Raw genomic sequence first — 25,000 nt, forward strand, 5'->3', positions numbered from 1 at the left:
GTGCCCATGAGTGGCGCGAGATGACGGTGATGCGATGGTGGCGAGTTGCGACGGTAAAGGTCATGGCGGTTGTGGTGAAGCGGCGTTGTGGTTGGTGGTTGTTGTTGTGGTTGTGATGGTGGCGATTGGTCCAAAATAAAGATAGTAAAAGAAAAACGGCTATCCTGAAGAGTCGCAGCACGTATAAATGACATGTATTCCCACTAGACAACGGGTTTGGGCCTAACTACACATGCACTTACCGAGATACCTCACCTAAGGGACCTGAATGGTGGTTTGCGAATCTGGTAACCACAACAATATATATACATACACATGGCCTGAATGGCCCACAAAAAAGCTTCGGCCCATATGGCCTACTCACAAGCAGCAGCAGGCAACAAGCCCTGCATTGGACAGCAGGTGACACAGCAACGGTGGCACGGTGATATCGATGGGAAGCAAATGCAGTTTGGAGGTGTTCTTGAGGACGCAAGTGGGTGTGATGACCTCAGACCAGGTGAGATTGAGTGTACCCTTAACTTTCTTTGCCTGACTTGTTTTGGCAGGACTTGTTTTGGCTAAGTTCTCTTTTTTTTTTCTTCCACTTTTTTTATTTTACTGACAGGATGGTGTGTTTCTTAACCCACGGTGACAACGAACCCACGACGCATTTGTGCCACGACACGACAGAAAATTTGGGCAAATCGTGGGTCTTCGGGGGTGGTCGCAAGACAGTCCTACAAAATTTTGAGCATTGTGGCATCGACTTGCCGTTGTGAGGCAAAATTGGACATGCCCCTTTTTTGCTTGACGATTTTTTTGTGTTGTCTATGTCTTGTGGCTGTCGTGAGTCTGTCCTACGACAGTCCTGCGTTATATAGTCGGGAGACGGACGCGCGAGCGTCCCATGACTGTTGTGCGAGTCTTGCGACAGTCGTGTGACTGTCACACGCGCATCCCACGAGTGAAGCACGACCTGATCACGTGAAAAACAGCCCCCCCCCCCCGACAACTCACGATGGTGCCACGACTGTCGCACGACTGACTTGCGACACACCCACGACATATCTTTTTTTCTGTCGCGTCCCCATCGCCAAACCATCTTTAATGTGTCGTAGCCCTTGCGACCATTCAAAATAGATTTCTGGCACGTTGCAAGATGTGGCCACGACAAATATTTTATGGGTCTACCATGACAAAATTTCGTACGATCCGTTGTGCCCGGGTCTTTCCTCAAACGATATCTTCGTGGGTGTGTGCTCATGACATACTGGTGGCCTCTCTGGGACTTGGAGAGGGTGACCTCACCTGGGCCTTGCTAACAAATTTTCCCATCAACACTACTCGTACCAGGTGTCACACATGAATGGTGTGGAGGAGAGTCCATTCTGCTATGGCTAGAATGATCCTCATGACCCATTTTTCCCAACCTGGCACACTGTTCCATTCTATTAAACCTGGGCAAGGCCCTTATTTGTCTTTTTCCATTTGGTGGTGCCAGGCAAAACTCGCTGGCTGGGGAGAGTGACTACTACTAGGCCTCTTTGCCTGCTTCCAATCGGGGGTGGAGGACACCCAGCGACCTCGGGGTTCACCTGAGCGTGTTCTGGTTCTCCTAACTAAGGGGAGGCTCTCTCTAGCCCCATTACTGTGCCCTCCGAGCACCCACACTGTGCTCTCATAGCACCTATACTGTGTTCTCCTGGCACTAAAATCTACCGTGCTCTCCTTGGCAATGAACCTACCGTGCTCTCCTGGCACTGAACCTACCGTGTTCTCCTGGCACTGAACCTACCGTGCTCTCCTGGCACTGAACCTACCGTGCTCTCCTGGCACTGAAGCCAGCGTGCTCTCCTGGCACTGAACCCACCGTGCTCTCCTGGCACCTCTGATAGCCATCACCTGCCAGGAACCCCCAAAGCCCCGGTGCCCTATTTCCTGACTCACCAACTTCCAATACCATGTCACACTACCAGCAAGTATCCCCAAACCTTGGCCTGCACCTACCCCTCGCAGTTCGCCTGCACAATGGAACAGCAGCCAGAATTCATGTCAAATCCTCTAAGTCCCCCTAACCTCCACTAACTTGGTTAAGAGACTCCCACCGACAGGGTATGTTGTTCGCACTCACTCTCCTCATTCGCACAACCACGCCATTCACCCAAACACTTTAGTCATTCATTCCACAGTGCCACACACCCAGTCCACAACACCATCCAACACCTTTCACTTTTATGTGAAAACAAAAACACTCCAGTCCTTTGGATCCCACTTGGTCATCAAATTTAACTAATACACTTTTTCATCAAACTCCAATCAATTTGTCTCTACGTCCGTAGTACGCTGGCCTCCTCCATACTGCCCTAATTGTTTATTTCCAACAGTTTAAACAAGACATCAAAATCTCTTTACCAGCCCCATGGAACCTCTGCACGGTTCCAACCAGGCATTTCAGTCTTTCCTCAAACAAGCCACTCTTTGTCATCCACTTGTTTCAGGTGTGTCTAACGCTCTGCCTGTAATGTCTCCACTGCTTTTTTTTCAGTAATCACCCAAATCCACTTGTGCCACTCTTATCCCTTCTGTCATCTCTCAATTTGCAATCACTTTCGGTACAATTTTCAATCAATTTCTTACATCCAATATGGCCTGCTTCTTTGGCTCATTGGAAGGGGAGTGAGGGAACGAATCCCTCAGTACCCATTACATGACCCCGCGCCTTTCCGCCATGGCTCAAAGCGGTCAAGTCTCAATTGGGGTTGTGGTCCACCCCCTCCTTTTCTCCAGGGTTCATGGAAATCGGGTAAACCCCAATCGGTGGAATGGCCTCCCCCTCTTCTCCAGGGTTCACGGAAATCAGGTAAACCCCACTCAGCTAGCCAAACCCCTCGTGTGCTCAGAAAGGTTTGAAGACCAAGTGACACACGCCAGTGCCACTTGCTAATCATCTGCGCTCTACCCCAAAGTTCCTGCGAGGCTGACAGAGAAATTAAAATCCAATTTCCAAAGCCTGCTCTTGGATGCAGCACCTCTAACTCTGTAAGAACCCATGTGGAGTTGTCCATTATGGTTTTTGTCCCCTGTGTCAAGTTTTGTCCTGGTGGCATTTCAATTTTCCCTTGCACCTCTAACCTATTTCCTACGTCACCACTCATTCCACGCTCAGGACTCTCTCTCACACACACACACACACACACACACACACACACACACACACACACACACACACACACACACACACACACACACACACACACACACACACACACACACACACACACACACACACACAGCAAGCTCCACACATTCCAAGGCTAGGTGTTCACATTCCACACCTTCAACCTTGCCTGTGTACTGACAAACTGCCTCGCACTCCAGGGCTACATTCCCGAACACCACTTAAGTACCCACACACGTTTCGGCCTCGGCAGCACATACCGGTGCTGTCGTCTGGAGTGTGAGCTTACAGCATTCATTCACAGGCACTCCACACACACATTCAGGGGTCACGCATACGTGCACCCCCTCGGACAGAGTCTCTTCATTAATGTAAAATTAAATTCCTACCTTAAGCTAAGATTCTTGTCAGGTCAGGTTCGATCTGTGACCTGCTACAGGTACCATGTAAACCTGTACTAACCTGTTCCATGGTCGGGTTGTCGGCGACTAAACAGTCTCCCCCACCAGGTTTTCTGGTGAGGAGGGTGTTTGGACATGGACACCCAGCAGGATTAAAAACAAAACCTGTCAAAGGGCGGAGGAGCTCCTTGTGAGCCAACGGCCATCCATATCTAGTGCCCAACTGTGTCTGCGGACGTCCTCCTGCAGTTGGGTTACTTCTTATTAGGAGGTTGGTGGCAGGATTTGCACTCCAGCCACCGTAAAACGCTTCATTCCGCAAAACGCAAAAACGCAAAAAAATCTGAAAACCCACTCCGTGGGAGTACCTCCTGTGCAGCTTCCCTTCGCAGGGCAGCTCACCGGATGATGGGATTGGGGCAAAGCCTTCGGGACCCCCAATCTTTGATAAGAGGGAAACCACGGGGTAACATCCCTGGGTCAGATTGCGGGAGAGTGTGTCGGAGTGGTGCTGAGGTGTCGTCCACCAGACGGCGGTCTCCTTGGGTTAACCTGAGGCGGTCCCTTCGGGTGGGGGCCTGGAATGTCCTATCCCTAAGAGAGGATGATCACCTGTCTCTGTTATCATCTGAGCTCAAGCGTTTGGACATCGGGATTGCAGCTCTCTCTGAGGTTCGGAGACCGGATTGCGGCGAGATAATGGTGGGTGGTTACACCTACTATTGGTCTGGTCGCTCTGATGGTTACCATACCCAAGGAGTTGCTGTAGCTGTGTCCAATAAGCTGACCCCAATGATAATTGAGGTAACACCGGTCAACGAGCGTATTATGAGATTAAGGATTCGTCACTCCTTAGGGGTCATTTCCCTGGTCTCTATTTATGCTCCGACTGAGGCGAGTGATCTCACCGTGAAGGATGCATTCTACGCCACACTCGAGTCTGTGGTTGATCAGTGCCCCAGACGAGATACACTTCTAGTCTTGGGGGATTTCAATGCATCGACTGGAACTGATAGGGATGGTTATGAGGTGTGTGTTGGTCCCCATGGGTCAGGAACTATGAACCAGAATAGCACTAAGTTCCTTGACTTTGCAAGAAGTCATGGACTTAGGGTGGCTGGTTCATGGTTTCAGTGCCCACAAGCTCATCGCTGGACTTGGTATTCCAACGCTGGCGGTGTGGCAAAGGAGATTGACCATGTCCTCATTGACGGTCGTTGGAGGATGATCCAGAACTGCAGGGTCTACCGGAGTGCTCAGTTCCTCAATACTGACCACAGGCTTGTTGTAGCAACTCTAAAGCTGCACCTTAAATCCTGGAGAATGGTACCATCCCAGCCTAGGCTGGATGTTGCCAAGCTCAGGGATGAGAGAGTAGCTGAGGAGTTTGCGAACAGGCTGAGTGGACACTTGGGGGGTCTGGGTGCTTTGGGGGTCCTGAAGAGTTGTGGAGCACCTTCAAGACCACCGTCCTTGATGTTGCCGGTGGATGCCTTGGAGTTCACCGCAGGGCAAAGAAGAATTTTGTCTCTCAAGGGACACTGGATACCATTGACCAGAGTCGCAGGGCCAGGCTGAATGGCAGAGCTGAGCTGTTCAGGGAGCTGAGGCGTAAAACTGTACGTGCACTGAGGGTGGACAAGGAGGCCTATGTGCGAGGAATCTGTGAGGGGGTAGAGCATCACCTGTGGACAGGTGATTCTCGTCCCGCTTACAGGGGAATTCGCGCATTACGTTCATCCAAGCCCATCCCTCGGAGCACTGCAGTTCGAGCAGAGAGTGGTAGGCTCTTGACAGAGGAGTCTGAAGTGAAGGCCCGCTGGGCCGGTTACTTTGAGCGGTTGTACCAGGCTGATCCCCCAGCTGTCGAGTTGGACGTCAAGGGTGTTACAATCCCTGTTGCTGACCCTCGAATCAACTGTGGTCCACCATCGCTTGTGGAAACACGGGCTGCGGTAAACCAGTTGAAACGGGGCAAAGCTCCAGGGATCTGTGGCATCCATGCTGAACTTCTCAAGGCTGGTGGAAATGCTGCACTCGCGTCGTTGCATGCAGTTTTGTGCTCCGCCTGGAACACAGGCATCATCCCAACTGATTGGAAGAGGGGCCTTGTTGTCCCTCTCTGGAAAGGGAAGGGTGATCGCCAAGACTGCAACAACTACCGAGGGGTGACGCTGCTCTCAGTGCCGGGCAAGGTCTTTGCTCGGATAATTCTTGATAGGGTTCGCCACCATCTGCTTGAGCACCAGCGTCCAGAGCAGTCAGGCTTTACACCAAAGAGGTCAACGATTGACCGTATCCTTGCTCTTCGTGTCCTCACTGAACGCAGACGAGAGTTTCGGCAGGGGCTGCTTGCAGCCTATGTTGATCTCTGTAAAGCGTTCGATTCAGTGAATCGGGATGTCCTCTGGAGGATTCTTGGTCTTCGTGCGGTGCCACCGAAACTGATCGATCTGATGTCTGAACTCTACTCTGGTACTGAGAGTGCTGTGAAGTGTGGTGGTACCGCCTCTGACTTATTTCCAGTTGTTACTGGAGTTCGTCAGGGATGTGTACTTGCCCCCACACTTTTCAGCACTTGTATGGACTGGATTTTTGGGAGGATGTCGGAGAGATTAAGTTGCGGTGCATCGTTTGGCAATGTCAAGATCTCGGACCTTGATTTTGCAGATGATGCAGTCATCTTTGCGGAGACTTTAGACATCCTCTTGGGGGCCCTCGAGGTGCTGAATGAGGAGTCGGAGCCGTTGGGATTACGGATTTCTTGGGTCAAAACAAAGATCCAGGCTTTCGGTGACATCTTGGATGCTGCTGTCCTGTCCGTGTCTGTTTGTGGTGAGGATGTTGAGGTCGTGGATAGATTCACTTACCTTGGCAGTGATATTCATGTCTCCGCAGGTTGTGAGCCGGAGGTCAATAGACGTCTGGGTCGGGCCTGGGGAGTCATGGATTCACTGGATCATGGGGTGTGGCGCTGCCGGTACCTGTGCGGGAGGACGAAAGTCCGAGTCTTCAGGTCCTTGGTACTTCCAGTCTTGCTCTATGGGTGCGAGACTTGGACTTTGACCAAGGATCTGAGACGGAGACTTAATTCCTTTGGTACCAGGTCTCTTCGGAGAATCCTTGGCTATCGCTGGTCGGATTTTGTGTCCAACGAGCGGTTGCTGAGAGAGACTCGGATGAGATTTGTTACCTGCATAGTCCGTGAGCGTCAGCTGCGGCTGTATGGACATGTGGCTCGTTTTCCTGACGCTGATCCTGCTCACCAGATTCTCTCAGCGAGGGAGTCTCATGAGTGGAGGAGGCCAGTGGGCCGACCACGTGCCTCATGGTTGCAGCAGGTTGACCATCATCTCAAGGAGATGGGGATGGGCCTGGCATCTGCCTGGGGGATGGCCAGACGGAGGCCCCTGGAGTACCGGCGGAAAGTGGACGCAGCGACGCGCTGTTCTGGCACATGCTCCCATACCTGACCTGACCTTAAGCTCATCGTCCGCACCATGTATGCATGTGCCCACGTACCTGCTTCGTTCCAGAGTCACCTCGGTCCGGTCGCTTCTCTCCAGCAGGTTACTCATCATCGGTTCGCCACACTCCTCTGGGGCTGTCAGCTCCACATGCTGGACCTGCTCAAAATGTGTTTCATTCGTCAACAACCCCGTATGCTCCCTCAATGTCTCCTTCACCAGGGTTTGCTCTAATTGTGGTGTCATCCGACGAGTGATGTCAATCAAGTCCCGCACCACTAACATTCCTCCCTGTGGTGATGCCACACATCCCACATTATTGTGCTGTTCTACTTCCTGGCTCCATTTTCTTTTCCATTTGAGTCATTCTTCCTCTCCGAGCCTTTTGAATTGTTCGTTATCTTTCCGGAGTTTTTCCATCTCCGCGTACTCCAACCTTGCTCTCTCCTTTCGTTGGTCAGTTTCAAATTCATGTTCTTTTTGTTTCCTCTCCCACTTTCTCTCTTGTTCTTCATTCTCCAATCTCCTAGTTTCTTTCAATTGGTAGATTTCCTTTTCCTGTTTCATTCGTTGTTCTTTCACTACTCTTTCTTGCATCTCATTCTTTAATCTTACTTTGGCTTCTAACTGTTCGATCTGCACAGTGTGGTTCCTTAACGTTTCATTCTCCGTTCTCTTTCTTTCCTCTCTTAACATCCCTCAGCTCGTTTTGTAATTCCGTCTCTTTGTTTTGGTGTTTCCCTCATTCCTTCATCATCTCCGCACCTCTTTTGCATGCTTTCTCCTTCATTTCATCCATTCTCTTACCATATTTCTTGCTCATCTCCACACCTCTTTCACATGCTTCCCTCCTCATGTCGTCCATTCTCTTACCGTATTCCTTTAGTTTTTTTCGATATTTCTCTCCTCTTTTTATCTTCTGTTCTCAGCTTCCTCTTATCTGATCGCCTGATCTTACCTTTTTCTTCAGTAGTTGCAATTTCAAATCGTGTTTCCGTTTTTCCCTTTTCAGCTTTGTTTTCCATTCTTCTTCCAAGTTCTCTCTATCCCGGGAGTTACTAATTTGCTCTTCCTCTATTCTTTCATTCAGTTCGCTCTTCTCCTGTTCCACCTTATGGGTACTCCACTCTACTTTCCTCATTTCTCCCTGTCGTTCCTTGAACTGTCTTGACTTTTCCAACAATTCTTCCTTCCTTTGCTCCAGAGATTTCTCTCCTATTTTTATCTTCTGTTCGAGGCTTTTTCTTCTCTGATTGCCTGATCTTACCTCTTCCTTCAGTTGTTTCAATTCCAAATCGTGTTCTCATTTTTCCTTTTCTCGCTTTGTTTCCCATTCTTCCTCCAAGCTCTTCCTATCCCGAGAGTTACTAATTTGCTTCTCCTCTTTCCTTTTATTTAGTTCGCTCGCCTCATGTACCAAAAACCCACGCAACCAATCTACTTTCATCGTTTCTCCATGTAGTTCCTCAACTGTGCTGGCTAAGTCCTCTTCCAGCCCCCGAACTCGCTCCTGTGCATCGGCCAATTGTTGTGATTCCCTGTGCACATAATCCTCCTGAAACTCGTCTGCGTTGGCAAAGTCCTTTTCCAGCTCCCGAATTCGTTCCTGTGCATCGGCCAATTGTTGTGACTCCCCGTGCACACAACTCTCCTGAACCTCATCTGCGTGCCGTTCTGGCTCGTCCAACTTAATCTGCAACTCCTCTCTATAATTATCACCACACCTCCACTGCTCCAAGGCATCCGACAAAAGTGTATGAATCTCGTCAATGTACGCTTTGTCGTCCTGCTTCACCTGCCATAACCACGTGGTTTGAACCGGTGGGCAGGAGTGTTTTCTTCGTGCCGTGCGGCTCGTTGCGCTATTATTAGCCCACTCCCGCTTCGTGTCATGCCAAGGTGGAGCCGCGCCGCCATTTCGCGACTCCATCTTTCTTTATAATTTCGAAGTTTTACACCCGATCCGCTCAAAATAAAATCAAAGCAAATTTGGACCGTTTTTTTTTTTCTCTCGCACCTCTTGTAACCAATGATTGGGGTGCAAAATGCACCACAGGTCCAAATATCCCATGCCTGACACCAGTGTTGAGGATTCGGCGGTGGTGGGATTCTGACGAGTGCGTCAATCACTGTCCGTAACCAGTTTGGGTTTTTGCACCCTACTCTCGACAGCGAAATGTTACAGATTCGGCACCACCCTAACCACCGCCGGCTCCGGGGATGTCACGCCAGCTGGTTCGGCACAATTCTCGGGTTACGCATCTCGAACCGCGATTCCAAAATACACCTGTACCTTGCCAGCTGGTGGAATAGACCCCGGTTACAGACTGGTTTTGTCAGAGACCGAGCGGAGTCTACCAGTCTGTAACCATTTTGGTTTTTATATCCAAATCGAGCGGATCGTTCCTCGAAGCGGCACAAATTAATTCAAAGCGGCAACTTCATACAAATCAGCCAGATTTATTGGGGACATCGGGGAACACGACACAAGCAAAGCATTCACGACAATGTTATAATTAATCAATAACCCGTTCTTCACCCGGGAGCTACGGATTATGGGTTTCAAAGGGAACTCTAATGAGATAAACCTGAAACGACATGCAAACTAGACACGGACAGCATGCAGACAAGACACAGAGTGCTTGGTGATGTTTCATGGACGAGAGGAAAGTGTCAAAGGCACGAATGTGGCTCGTGACAAGCTGATGTCCACGGATTCGAGCCCCCAAGCTCGAGCACGCCGCGTGGCAAGATGGCGGCGCCGTACTCTTTCTTCTCAAGGCACCGCCTGCGCACGCCCTCCTCAGCGCGCTCTGACCCCGCGCAATGTCGATGGCACAAGACCGTCAGATCGATGGTGGGTCTCAGCTGGTTTCACACAAGGTCCAGCTTTTCTTTCTTGGCCGATTCCAGACTCGACCCTCAGGCTCAGCTTCTGCCGATCGCAGACTCGGCGCACTCAGGTTCGGCTTCTGCCGATCGCAGACTCGGCGCACTCAGGTTCAGCTTCTGCCGATCGCAGACTCGGCGCACTCAGGTTTGGCTTCTGCCGATCGCAGACTCGGCGCACTCAGGTTCGGCTTCTGCCAATCGCAGATGGTAGACAGACCTCATGCAGTCCCTTCCCTGCCTTTCATTCGGCTCGTTCCTCATGAAAACGGACACAGCCGTCCTGTGTACAGCCGATCGACACCACCACGGCGCTAACGTCACAGATCTACCCTGCCTTTCCTTTGTTCGCTCGCCTCGAAGCCCCCTGGCTCCTCCCCTCAGTTTCACTTCCTTGTCTAGGCCACTCCCTCTCAGCCGACTGGGCGGGGCCTCGTCCCGAGAGGGGCAGGAAGAAGAAGAAGAAGTTCTCGGTACACCACCAATGTACGAACAATAAACATGCACCCTACACCTCCAAACACACATGTAGCGTCCATTTACCGAACAACCTGGCTTAACATGCATTTAATGGGGGATCTGGGCTCATCCTATATTTAGTAACACACTAAGGGCCATTTCCACAACTATATATATATATATATATATATATATATATATATATATATATATATATATATATATATTTATATATATATATATATATATATATATATATATATATGTATGTATATATATATATATATATATATATATATATATATATATATGTATATATATATATGTATATATATATATATATGTATGTATGTATATATATATATATATATATATATGTATATATATATATATATATATATATATATATATATATATATATGTATATATATATATATATGTATATATATATAGTTATGATTATAGGGGTAGATGAACTGATTCAATAGCACAGGTAGGATTGTATAGTGTAGCATGGTCCGTGGACGGGTAGAAGCACCTTGATGAAAGCAAGTCAAGGAATTTGTCAGCTTAAGTGATACGTGTCACCATACGAGGGGTGGTGCGGTGTTAGTTAGCTTAGGGAGTAAAAATAAGTTCCCCTGTACGTGTTACCCTTTGTGATTTTCCCTACATTTATATATTCCAAGCCAGGCCCACAGAAGGAGAAGCCCCGCCATTCCGGGTTTGGAGGCGTGGAGGACATGCCCCAGGGGCGGAGGACAAGGAGGGCGATAAAAAGAGGATCGAAGGCGCAGTGTGCTTTGCAAGGGTGCTTCGGAGACAACAGATCGAGCAGGGCAGATTACATTTCTTGAGTGATCGAGCAGAGCCGATCGAGGAGGTGCCGGCCAGATTTGCGCGTGTAGTTTGTGGAAAGCTGCGACAAGTGAAGAGCCATTCTGCCTGCGTGTGCACGTGGATGGTGGAGGCACCTTCCTCCCAGGTTCGGCAAGAGACGATGCCATTTTGCTAGCAAGTACACGTGCCGGACGAAGCTCCTCATTATGACATCGACGGGGGCCAACCCTTGGCCAGGCTGAGCACCAGTGTATATAAAAAAGGGGGGGGGGTATTTTAATCTGTCACCCTTTGTCTGTGTTTGCGTCTGTGTGTGCGAGGCCTCGATCAGAGTTCTTCATTATATTTCTTTCATTTCATCTTCATTATTGTCCTTTATAAATATTTGTGTTTCATATATATATATATATATATATATATATATATATATATATATATATATATATATATATATATATATATATATATATATATATATATATATATATATATATATATATATATATATATATATATATATACAGTCAAAGCTCGTTACTATGCCACCTCGCTTCTATGCCACTCTCGCTATGATACCACTTTTGCACGGTCCCGACAAAATTCAATACAAAATAAATTTACTATGCCACCCCCTACTCTCGCTACCATGCCACTACTGTGTGACTGTTAAAAGGCACGAGTCGTGAAAAAGTCTGTATTGCGCAGTGCTCGATTATCACACTCACGTCCAAAGGCGAAGCGACGAACTACAGTCCAGCTGCGCACAACATAACTCAATACGTACACGCATAGTCAGACTGTGTCAAAACACGCGATTCTTCTCCCCGATGCCAGCCACAACAAGCCAATCACAACACGCACAACGAGACACAAAAAAGCGCGAGCACACACACAGACACGCAGGCACACGTACAACAGTGACATCATTTTTTTCAAATTCAGCCCATAATGTCAGCTCAGAAACGCAAGCGAACCGACTTTACGCTGAAGGAGAAGAAGGAGATCATCGATGCCGCGAAGAAGGAGCCGAATCAGTCCAAGTTGGCCAGGGAGATTAGCAAGAAATGGGGCGTCGAAGTTAAGAGAACCACCGTGAAGGGCATTCTCAGCAAGAAGGATGCAATCGAGGCTGCAATCAAAGCTGGATTTCCATCGAAGCGCATGAAGTTGACGCAGGCTCACGACCCGAAGCTTGATGAGGGAGTGCTCATGTGGCTGAAGCAATCAAGAGGACAGAATGTGCCTGTCAGCGGCGATCTGATCAAGGAGAAGGCGATGAAACTGGCCGAGCTGATGCACATCCCAGACTTCATGGCGAGCGACGGTTGGTTGGGCAATTTCAAGAAGCGCCACGGCATCACGTTCAAGACAGTGCAGGGCGAAGCTGGAGCGGTGGATTCGCAATCCCTTCTTGAGTGGCAACAACAGATTCTCCGGCCCTTACTCGGGCAGTTCTCCGCAGACGACGTCTTCAACCTGGACGAGACTGGACTCTTCTGGCAGCTGCTTCCGAACAAGACCATGGCTTTCAGGGGAGAGCGGTGTATTGGAGGAAAGAAAAGCAAGCAAAGGATCACTCTTCTGTTTGGGGCAAACATGAGCGGCAGCGAGAAGTTCCCTCTTCTGGTGATTGGCAATTCCAAGAAACCCCGTGCCTTCAAGAACAAAGAGATCCCGGTCAAGTACAAGGCGAACTCGAAGGCGTGGATGACGGCGGAGCTTTTCGAGGAGATGTTGCGTGCATGGGACGGACGACTCGGCCAGCAGGGACGCAGAGTGCTGGTCTGTCTCGATAACTTCTCTGGCCACCCTCCCGAGCTCGAGCTGAACAACATCCAACTGGTCTTCTTCCCACCCAACACGACAGCCAATTCGCAACCAATGGATCAGGGAATCATAGAGAACCTCAAGCGCCACTACAAGAAGCTCCTGCTATGCCGCCGGCTTGAGGCCATAGACGAGGGAAAGGAGTTCAAGTTCACGTTGCTCGACGCTCTACACGTCGCCCGGCGTGCTTGGGAGCAGGTCGGCAAGTCGACGATCAGGAACTGTTTCGCGAAGGCCAAGTTCATCGAAGAGGAGATCCAAACTGAGCCACAGGATGCGGAGCTGCCCGACATCTGGGAAGCTCTGCCTGCCGAGGAAAAGATGCACGAGAACGAGGAGATCGAGCTGTCTAACTTTCTCGAAGCCGACGAGCGCCTCGCGACTGGCGGGTATTTCACGCTGGAGGAGATTGTGGAGGAGATTCTGTGCAGTGAGGAGCCGGTGGAAAGCGAAGATGACGAGGTAACTGTCGAGGAGGAAATCGTTCCGTTCGAGGAAGCCCAGCGCGCTTGTAGCACCGTCCGGAAGTTCATGCAGCAGAGAAGCGGGAAGCCCGGTGTGATGCAAGCGTGCGATCGGCTAGACAACGAGATGCACGAGATCCGCCGAAAGAAGATGCGCCAGCCGACGATTCTTGAAAGCTTTGTGTGTCGTGAATTTCTCGCCATGCCATATGTTAGTGTGTGAACTCTGTTAGTGTGTGTATGTTCTCCGTTCGCTTAGCTTATACAACAGTCGTGCCTTTTACTTGCAGGAATAAATTTTGTCTAAAGATTAACTACAGATGGGTAACTTGAGAAAATAAGGCCGTTTTTACAAAATCTCGTTACTATACCACTCTCGCTACTATGCCACTTTTGCTCGGTCCCGACGGGTGGCATAGTAACGAGCTTTGACTGTATATATATATATATATATATATATATATATATATATATATATATATATATATATATATATATATATATATATATATATATATATATATATATATATATTGTTGCGATATTGGCGCCCGCTGGCGTTCGATCGGCCACGTGACTCGAATCGCGGCACGTCGCCCACCGGACGGACAATTCTGTCGTGACCCTCTCGAACTAACGCCGGGAGCTAGTCACGGGTGGGCCTTTCGGCCTCACCACGATCGTGCCAATCGGCCACCCGCGTGGGATAGGGTTGTTCGCCAAACTCGACCTACCTAAGTACCCACGCGGATGGTAAACCGGGGGATCGCACCTCGCCGCAGGTCGACTCCGGACACGGGCCGCTTAAGCGGTCCGTTCCGTGCTATCGGGATAACCGAGCGGTGTTATCGTCGGCCTCGACGGTTCCGATTAATTATCGGGCGTATTAAGCCCATCACGAACCCGTTAGGTGAAGCAAGATGGAGATTCAACAAAGGGAAGGACGCAGCAAAACGGGGAACAAGTTCACACAAGCACTTTATTCACACAGACACAGACACAAGCGCACATATACAGCCAAACCATAATGCACAAAAAAAAGCAAATGTAAGAAGAAAAACAATAAAGCAATGACGACGCAGAGCTACAACCGACTAAGACCGACACATGGCAACACTTAAACAGTTTTACTTCACCAGACTGGCGCCACACACACACACGTTTACACAGAACCCAAAAGAAATGGAAGTCGCGACTTCCCTGAGCGTGTCGAGTCCCTCTCTGACGTCCATCGACGGGGTCCCGCCTGGCCGCGACTCCGTGCCCGAGCGTGGTAGGCGAGTCCTCTCCTGCATGCCTCGCGCCTGCACGTGTTGGCCACACGACGCCATGGACCGAGTGTTTGGTGCTATCCCAGCGCGGATAGAGGGGAGGGGGGAATCGTGGATGGCCAAAGTCGGGAGAGGGGAATGGCGGACGCTCCTTCCCGCCAGTGGGGTCTTACAACTGCCCCACAAAAGATCCGGCCAGCGGCCACCAGGACGAGCGAGCCGGAAGACGAGAGCAACCACGAAGCAAGAGCATCCACCAAGCAAGAGCATCTACACAGCAAGAGCATCGACAAAACTGCTTCCCCCGTCTCCGACTTTTATATCCTCAGAGCTCCGCCCTGTTGCTCCGCCCCGTTCTTTGCTCCACCCCCCTTCGAGGCACTTCCAGAAAGGTCTCGAAGAGGGGCGTTCCTCCTCCCTGACTGCGTCACACCGTGCATCCGCTAATCGGGGGCCAGCTGCCCTCCCCTCGCTTCTCTCCACTCACACCAAGTGCAGGGAAGAATGGCGTGAAAAGCCCACCGAACGTCCTCGTTGGTTTTTATTTGAAATAAAAGATAGAGAAAGAAAAACGACTGACTCAAAGCGTCGCAGCCCGAATGAATCACATTTATTCCCTCTAAACAACGGGTTTGGGGCTAACTACACACGTACTTTAGAGATGTCTCACCTAAGGGACCTGGATGGTGGTTTGCGAATTTCCACAGCCGTAACAATATATATATATATATATATATATATATATATATATATATATATATATATATATATATATATACATATATATACATATATACATATATGAGCCTGGTGTGTTGGCGCAGTGGTTAGGGCAGCGGCTTGGGATCCAAAAGGTCCTGAGTTCAAGCCCCGTTGGGCCACTGAATTAATACACCAGGGGGTTGACTCAGCCTGTCATCCTTCCGAGGTCGGCGAAATGAGTACCAGTATACTGGGCCGGTGTATACCCCGGTTAAAAATAGGTGTACCATATCCCTGTGTGTCGTAAGAGGCGACCAGGGTTGCGTCAGGAAGGGCATCCGGCGTAAAACATGTGCCAAATCACTATGCGGATCATACGGATGATCCGCTGTGGCGACCCCTAACGGGAGCAGCCGAAAGAAGAAGAAGATATACATATATATATATATATATATATATATATATATATATATATATATACATATATATACATATATACATATATATACATATATACATATATATACATATATATATATATATATCACATTTCAACATCAATGAGCACAGAAGTGAGAAAGCCAGCTGGATTGAGAAATTCCAGGTTCAATCACTATTTTAGAGACTTGAAGACAACCACCCTCCACGATTACAGCCTCAATCAACGAGGGCAAGACTGTGGGTCTGTTCCATGCATCCTGAAGCTAAAATTTCTTTCAAGCTCACACCTTCTTTGCAAAAAAAACAAATGATCCACTGAGCTGCTCCACCAAGCACATGATGCTCAGTTTTAATAAGACTCATAAATGTGTGAATGCAAACTTCTTCATTACCTCCATCACCGAAGGTGTACGGAGGCAATATTTTCACCGCTGCTTGTCTGTCTGTGAGCAGGATATCTGAAAAGGATGTGGACAGATTCAAAGGAAATTTGGTGAACAGGTTGGGTGTGTGACAAGGACGAATTGAATCGATTTTGGTGAAGATCTGGATCAGAGAATATCATTAGGTAATTCTTTGCCATTGAGAGATGAGGCCAAAAATGAAATATAGTGTGATATTTTAAAAAGTTATGGACAGATTCAGACAACACTTGGATGTGTTGTGTATGTGACAAGAACAAGCTGGTTACATTTTGGTTAAGGTCCAAATCCAGATCCCACCTATCAGTGGGATACAAAACGTAAACTGTTCAGCCTGGCGGAGGTATGCACTCTTCTGAATGCCATTCTATTTCGACTCTGAAACATCAAACTAGAACTGCGTTGTTGATGGCACACAATCGCATATTCCCGCGCGCACTTATTTGTCCCACTAACGTAAGGTGAAATTTTATCTTGCAAAATGGATTGACTATTCCTTTTATTTTTTTAAATCAGCTCCCATGACGCCACCCCCTCTGGCCCGGCCCCTAGGGGCCATATAAAAAAAATCCGACAGTGTTGTGCACTTCCCCATACATATATCTACTATGTCCCAAAGTTTCAAGTTCCTATCTCAAACGGTGGAGGAGCTATTTTGACCCCCTATCCGCGAAGCACCCCCTACCCCCCAAGCACCCTCTGATCATGTGTTTAAAAAATATGTTGTTAAATGTATAACTCATGAATATGTTTGATTTAAAAAGCTATGACAATTTTTTTTTATAAATCGACCACCATGACCCCAACCCCCTGGCCCGGCCCCTCGGGGTCATATCAAAAATCCGAAAGTGTTGTGCACTTCCCCATACATATATCTACTATGTCCCAAAGTTTCAAGTTCCTATTTAAAACGGTGTAGGAGGAGTTACAGAGTAAGACAGACGTACGTACGTACGGACGGACGGACGGACGGCGGAGACGATCACAATATTCCCGCTTTTCTTCGAAAGCGTGGGAATAACTACCAAGAAAATGGCACATTATAAGCAAACGTCTCAGCTTATGTGCAACAAACCATGGCTGTAAAGGGGGGGGGGGCACACAAATTCTGACCTTTCAATAATTATTTGAACTTCCATCGTAAGTATGTCAAATTTGCTGGAGACTTGTTCATGATAAATGCTCACGACTAAGGTGAACACATGCAGACGATTGTGCAAAGAGAACCAAATTTGTTTTTCATCTTAAATTTGTCATTTTGACATTTTCTGAGAACACCCAATGTATTCGCCATTAACCTGAGAACCACACGTGTGGTCATCGTATTTTGAGTTCACCTCAAAACATGCTTTCTGAGATCTGCGAAATGCACACATCTCGAAAATGATTTCTGGTGACGTCACACTCATTTAATAACAGAAAAAACACATCACCGATACTGTTCCCTACCTTGGCTTGTGCAATAATAAATGGTGCTGAGAGAGTGGTGGTGGGTTCAGAGGGACTGTAAGAAATGGTGGGTGGAGCCAAGACAGTGCTAATGGGTTCAACATGAGCAGGACTAGAAGTTGAGAGGCTCTGGTTTGACGCGGGAAAGTTGAGTGCTGGCACCGGCGGAGTTGGATACTGAGCCAAGCACTCAAGGCTCACAACTGGCAGTCCACTCTGAAAGTAAAACACGGAGTGTGTTCGAAGGCGATTATCACTGCTTACGTGACAAAAGCTCTTATGAACATTTTGCATAAGGATACAGTGATCGACACTTATAAAGTGAGGCTGGCATGAGTGAGCAGAGAGAAAAGATGAGCAAGTAAAGTGAGCACGAAGAGTCCATGTTGCACACAAATTCATCACACAAATACCTGCGCCACAGCAATCAATGCAAGGATGGCAAAAAGTTCACTGCGTGCGAGCTGTCCAGGCATGGCTCGGTTGGCAAGGCTCCAGATAACACCCAATGTTTCTCGTGGAAGACCAGAGGACAGAAGCAATGGGTACAGTCGTGTCGTATCTATGCCTTTGGGTGACATAGTCGACTCGAGAACATGCCTGTAAACACCTAGTTTCAAGTGAAAGAAGTACAGACAAAAGTAAGAACAGAAAAGGGAGTGAGGGAGAGTGACAATGTGAGCAAGACTATAAACGCACGCACGCACGCACGCACGCACGCACGCACGCACGCACGCACGCACGCACGCACGCACACACACACACACACACACACACACACACACACACACACACACACACACACACACACACACACACACACACACACACACACTACCAGGCAGCATGTTGTCATTGAACAGCCAAGCTGGAACGGTTCTTTTTGCAGCATCCCGAGAAGAGTATGAGGCAGATGTTGTCTGGGCAGCTTCAGAGATGAAGAAGGTCGAGATCAGGGAGGGGACAACAATGGGAGGTATTTAACCTCGTACTTTTACTTACTTCAGAACGACACGTAACCTTTATTTCAGAAAAATTAATCAGTCAATAAAAAAATAAAAATTATACACCGACAATATATGACAGACAAGCAAAAGTACCCATCCCTTGTGACAGGAAAGGTTGAAGTTAATTTATCAATTTAAATTATTCCATGAACTTGAAAAAGGTTAATTGTGTTGCACTCAAAAAAATTCAGCCTTTTTTAATGCGAGACTAATTGGTCATCCTGTTTGACAAAAATCTATATATTGGTCACTTTGGCCTCAAAACGACTTCTGATGCCACGGACATGTAGCCCGTTACTTCCTGCACAAAATTGTATCTCTACCCCGAGTATAGAGTTTGCAGGTTTACAGATGTGGCCATGCATAAGGAACAAACCCAAGGAGGGAGCGAGACGCGCACACACACACGGTCCCTCTCTCTGTGAAACCTCGAGATATATATATATATATATATATATATATATATATATATATATATATATATATATATATATATATATATATATATATATATACATACATATATATATATATATATATATACATACACATACATATATATATATATATATATATATACATACACATACATATATATATATATATATATATATACATACATATATATATATATATATATATATATATATATATATATATATATATATATATATATATATATATATATATATATATATATATATATATATATATATATATATATATATATGAGCCTGGTGTTGGCGCAGTAGTTAGGGCAGCGGCTTGGGATCCAAAAGGTCCTGAGTTCAAGCACCGTTGGGCCACTGAATTAATACACCAGGGGGTCGACTCAGCCTGTCATCCTTCACAGGTCGGCAAAATGAGTACCAGTATACTGGGCCGGTGTATACCCCGGTTAAAATAGGTGTACCATATCCCTGTGTTGTAAGAGGCGACCAGGGTTGCGTCAGGAAGGGCATCCGGCGTAAAATGTGCCAAATCACTATGCGGATCATACGGATGATCTGCTGTGGCGACCCCTAACAGGAGCAGCCGAAAGAAGATGATGTGTGTGTGTGTGTGTGTGTGTGTGTGTGTGTGTGTGTGTGTGTGTGTGTGTGTGTGTGTGTGTGTATGTGTATATATATATATATATATATATATATATATATATATATATATATGTATGTATATGGATATAGAAATATGTATATGGATATATGTATACATATATACATATATGTACATATGTATTTATTGTTACGGCTGTGGAAATTTGCACAACACCAGAAAGGTCCTTAGATCAGTTATGCCGGTAAGTTTATGTGCAGATAGTTTCCCAACGTTGTTTAGAGGATTTTTTTTCGTGTTCACCGGGCTGCAACGCTTTGAGATAGCTGTTTTTCTTTTCTCCAACAATATTTTGGACCAATCATCCCCCAATAACCAAATCCCCACCACCAACATCATTCCCAAACAACAACAACTCAAACACCACCACCTTCGCCTATTTACCTCCACAACTCTACCCTGCAAACACCGCTTCACCGCCATTCTCAAACGACGCCCACAACAACCAAATCGCCACCACCATCGTTCCCAAACAACCACAACCAAACCACCACCACCTTCGCCCTTTTCCCTTCACTACCATCAACAACGCCACCCCGCAAACATCACTTCACCTCCATCCCGGAGACAACGCCATCTTCACGCTGTCAGGACGAGCGCTCCGATGATTTCTACCACGTCCGCTTTGCCAGGGTCCGAGTTCAAGGGTCAGGGGTCGATTCTCGCTTCCCCGGCCCTATAAAAGGGCAAGCAGAACGGAGCTCAGGGCCAGTCGGTTTTACGGAGCTCGAGGCAGTGTCGAGAGAAGTGTCGGTGGGTCGGTGGGTCGGTTGCCAGTGTTGGTGAACGGAGCTCGCAGTCAGTGGTGGGGGAGACGAGCTCGCCATCAGTTACAACTCAGTCTGGGTTCAGTTTTCGAGAGACGGAGCTCAAGTCAGCCTGTTGTAGGGAGACGGTCGTGGTGTCAGAGCGAGAGTTGGGGAACGGAGCAGGGACGCGGAGAGGGGCTCGGAGGCAAACCAGAGGGCTACGTGGAGACCACCGCCGAGAAAGGGGCGAAATGGAGACCACAGCGCGGGAGAGTTTGCCGGAGCCAAGGCGGTCCAGGGTGCTCGTTTGAGCGTCAACTCGCTCAGAGAGTGTCAACTCACTAAAAGAGCATCGACTGGCTGAGAGGGCATCGACGTGCTGAGAGAGCATCAGCGATTCCCCCCAAACCGAGCATCCGCGCTGAGAGAGCGCCGGTAACCCCGTCCGCTCCGTGGTGCCTGCTGTGTGGCGCGAGCCTGCGCATCCGGGTGGAGAACACCGGAGAGAGCTCACCGACCAAGCCGGGTGCCCGAGGACAGGCGCGGCCACACCAGGCCGTGGGGGAGTAGACGTCGTGACCTGCCCACTGTCGCGCCACGAGGGTGCGGGTCAGACCCTTCGGTCTCGTGGGCCTGACAGTTCATCCAGGCTCCACGTCACATTCGGTCCACTGACCTGTCTGCCCCCCTTGTCTTTGGGGGTGGCGTTTCTTTGCTTTTTGTATAAATGCATGTGGTGGCGCCGTCTAGCAAGTAGACTTGTTTAAGTGACTGTGTGTGTGCAAATAAAATGCTTTATTCGGTGGTAATTCTTTTATCTGCTTGCTTTGACTGTACATACGTGCATGATTCATTGCTGTGACTGTAAATACGTGTAATGTCTAATAAATGTGCTTATTGAACTGTTCCCCGTTCGTTGCGTCAAATTCCCTGTTTTGAAAGTGCCATCTTGCATCACGGAAGAAATTGGTAGAGGGGTGTAAGCACCCGGTAAACAGAATCACATCCATCGAGGTCGGCGATAACACCGCTCGGTTATCACTGTAGCACGGAACGGACCGCTTAAGCGGTTCGTGTCCTCGGCCGACCTGCGGCGAGGTACGATCGCCCGGTCGACTACTCGCGCAGGTACTTAGGTAGGTCGAATTTGGCGAGCAACCTTATCCTGTGCGGGTGGGCAATTGGCACGATCGCTGTGAGGTTAAACCCCCACCCGTGACTATCTCCTGGCGGTACTTCCAAGGAGGGTCACGACTGAATTGTCCGACCGGTGGGCGACGCGGTCACAATTCGAGTTACGCGGCCAATCGCACGCCGGCGGGCGTGAATTCGCAACACATTGTATGATTTTAAAATATTTAATTTGCATTTTATTGCATGAAATAAGTATTTGATACATCAGAAAAACAGAACTTAATATTTGGTACAGAAACCTTTGTTTGCAATTACAGAGATCAGACGTTTCCTGTAGTTCTTAACCAGGTTTGCACAGACTGCAGCAGGGATTTTGGCCCACTCCTCCATATCCTTCAGGTTTCGGGGCTGTCGCTGGGCAACACAGACTTTCAGCTCCCTCCAAAGATTTTCTATTGGGTTCAGGTCTGGAGACCGGCTAGGTCACTCCAGGACCTTGAGATGCTTCTTACAGAGCCACTCCTTAGTTGCCCTGGCTGTGTGTTTCGGGTCGTTGTCATGCTGGAAGACTCAGCCACGCCCCATCTTCAATGCTCTTGTTGAGGGAAGGAGGTTGTTGAAAAAGATCTCGCGATACATGGCCCCAACCATCCTCCCCTCAATACGGTGCAGTCGTCCTGTCCCCTTTGCAGAAAAGCATCCCCAAAGAATTATGCTTCCATCTCCATGCTTCACGGTTGGGATGGTGTTCTTGGGGTTGTACTCATCCCTCTTCTTCCTCCAAACACGGCGAGTGGAGTTTGAACCAAAAAGCTCTATTTTGGTCTCATCAGACCACATGACCTTCTCCCATTCCTCCTCTGGATCATCCAGATGGTCATTGGCAAACTTCAGACGAGCCTGGACATGTGCTGGCTTGAGCAGAGGGATCTTGCGTGCGCTGCAGGATTTTAATCCATGACGGCGTAGTGTGTTACTTTTGGTTTTCTTTGATACTGTGGTCCCAGCTCTCTTCAGGTCATTGACCAGGTCCTGCTATGTAGTTCTGGGCTGATCCCTCACCTTTCTCATGATCATTGAGGCTCCATGAGGTGAAATCTTGCATGGAGCCCCAGACCGAGGGAGATTGACTGTTATCTTGAACTTCTTCCATTTTCTAATAATTGCGCCAACAGTTGTTGCATTCTCACCAAGCTGCTTGCCTATTGTCCTGTCGCCCATCCCAGCCTTGTGCAAGTCTACAATTTTGTCCCTGATGTGCTTAGACAACTCTCTGGTCTTGCCCATTGTGGAGAGGTTGGAGTCTGATTGATTGAGTGTGGACAGCTGTCTTTTATGCAGATAACGAGTTCAAATAGGTGCAGTTAATACAGGTAATGAGTGGAGAATGGGAGGACTTCTTATGGACAAAACTAACAAATCTGTGAGAGCCGGAATTCTTCCTGGTTGGTAGGTGATCAAATACTTATTTCATACAATAAAATGCAAATTAATTATTTAAAAATTATACAATGTGATTTTCAGGATTTTTCTTTTAGATTCTATCTTTCACAGTTGAATTGTACCTATGATAAAAATTACAGACCTATACGTGCTTTGTAAGTGGGAAAACCTGCAAAATCGGCAGTGTGTCAAATACTTGTTCTCCCCACTGTATATATATATATATATATATATATATATATATATATATATATATATATATATATATATATATATATATATATATATATATATATATGTATATGTATATGTATATGTATATGTATATGTATATGTATATGTATATGTATATGTATATGTATGTGTATATGTATATGTATATGTATGTGTATATGTATATGTATATGTATGTGTATATGTATATGTATATGTATATATATATATATATATATACATATACATATACATATACATATACACATACATATACATATACATATACATATATATATATATATATATACATATACATATACATATACATACATACATACATATCTCTTCATTATGCCTGGTGTGTTGGCGCAGTGGTTGGGGCAGCAGCTTGGGATCCAAAAGGTCCTGAGTTCAAGCCCCGTTGGGCCACTGAATTAATACACCAGGGGGTTGACTCAGCCTGTCATCCTTCCGAGGTCGGCGAAATGAGTACCAGTGTACTGGGCCGGTGTATACCCCGGTTAAAATAGGTGTACCATATCCCTGTGTCGTAAGAGGCGACCAGGGTTGTATCAGGAAGGGCATCCGGCGTAAAAACATGTGCCAAATCACTATGCGGATCATACGGATGATCCGCTGTGGCGACCCTTAATGGGAGCAGCCGAAAGAAGAAGAAGAAGAAGAAGATACACATCTCTTCATTATGTAAAGTTTGAACATCAATTGCACCCTGACTACATGTATGTCTATTAATTATGTACTGTTGGAACGTACCTTTACAACCTTTCGACACTTTAGACTGCTGACACCTCTTCGAGTTAGACCTTTGAAGACCCTTTAGATGGCGTTCGACATTTACATCCTTTAGACCGCTTATGCCTCTCTACACCTTTCAGCCCCTTGAGACCCGATATACCACGAATTCAAGAGACCCGATATACCACGAATTCAATATACCCTCAAGATTCTAGAACCTTGACATCCTTGAAGCCTCCTCAGACCATTAAGACCCACAAGACCGTTAATAATCTTCAACACCCCTGAAGATCTCCATGACCCTTGAGACTCCTCATACTCTCAAAACCCCCTAACACTCCTCAAAGTTCTCCCTGCAAGACCCCGTAAGATCCCCAGACCCCTAAAAACTTTAATATCCTTTAAGACCTCCTAAGACTCAAAAAACACTTTAAAATCCCCAAGACTCATCAGACCCTCCAATCTACTTTCTTAACAATCCTCTTGAGGAAGTTCAGTCACTCAGATTCCTGGGTCTCACTATCAGCCATAATCTTTCTTGGGCAAAACACATTTCAAAGTTGGCCTCCAAAGTTAGCTGCTGAAAGGGCATCCTCCATCATGCATCGTACTTCCTTGGCAAACCTGAACTCCGTTCCACCTGCAAGGCCTTCATCCACAGATTGATGGCGTACCACTCTCCCCTCTGGGCTGGCTCATTGCCTCACACCTTGCTCAGTTTAACATCGTGGAAACCAAGGCCTTTTAGATTATTGGAATCTTCTGCAATGAAGCCAAGTCTACGCGTCTA

General features: G+C 47.4%; 1 protein-coding gene across 8 annotated transcripts in view; it reads right to left on the bottom strand.

The window, feature by feature from the left end:
* SYNRG (synergin gamma) overlaps positions 1-25,000 on the bottom strand; it is a 141,255-nt gene that overhangs the window by 70,290 nt on the left and 45,965 nt on the right. For all 8 annotated transcript variants that reach the window (XM_085859366.1, XM_085859367.1, XM_085859361.1 and 5 more), the window contains 3 exons: positions 18,631-18,720; positions 18,206-18,402; positions 17,793-18,008 (listed from right to left, as the gene is read on the bottom strand). In XM_085859366.1, coding sequence (XP_085715492.1) covers positions 17,793-18,008; positions 18,206-18,402; positions 18,631-18,720 — 503 coding nt within the window. The remainder of the gene's footprint in view (positions 1-17,792; positions 18,009-18,205; positions 18,403-18,630; positions 18,721-25,000) is intronic.

The sequence above is a fragment of the Eptatretus burgeri genome, chromosome 16 (genome assembly GCF_056783735.1).
Source record: "Eptatretus burgeri isolate ZD-2024b chromosome 16, Ebu_testis_v1, whole genome shotgun sequence".
NCBI classification, from domain to species: domain Eukaryota; kingdom Metazoa; phylum Chordata; class Myxini; order Myxiniformes; family Myxinidae; genus Eptatretus; species Eptatretus burgeri.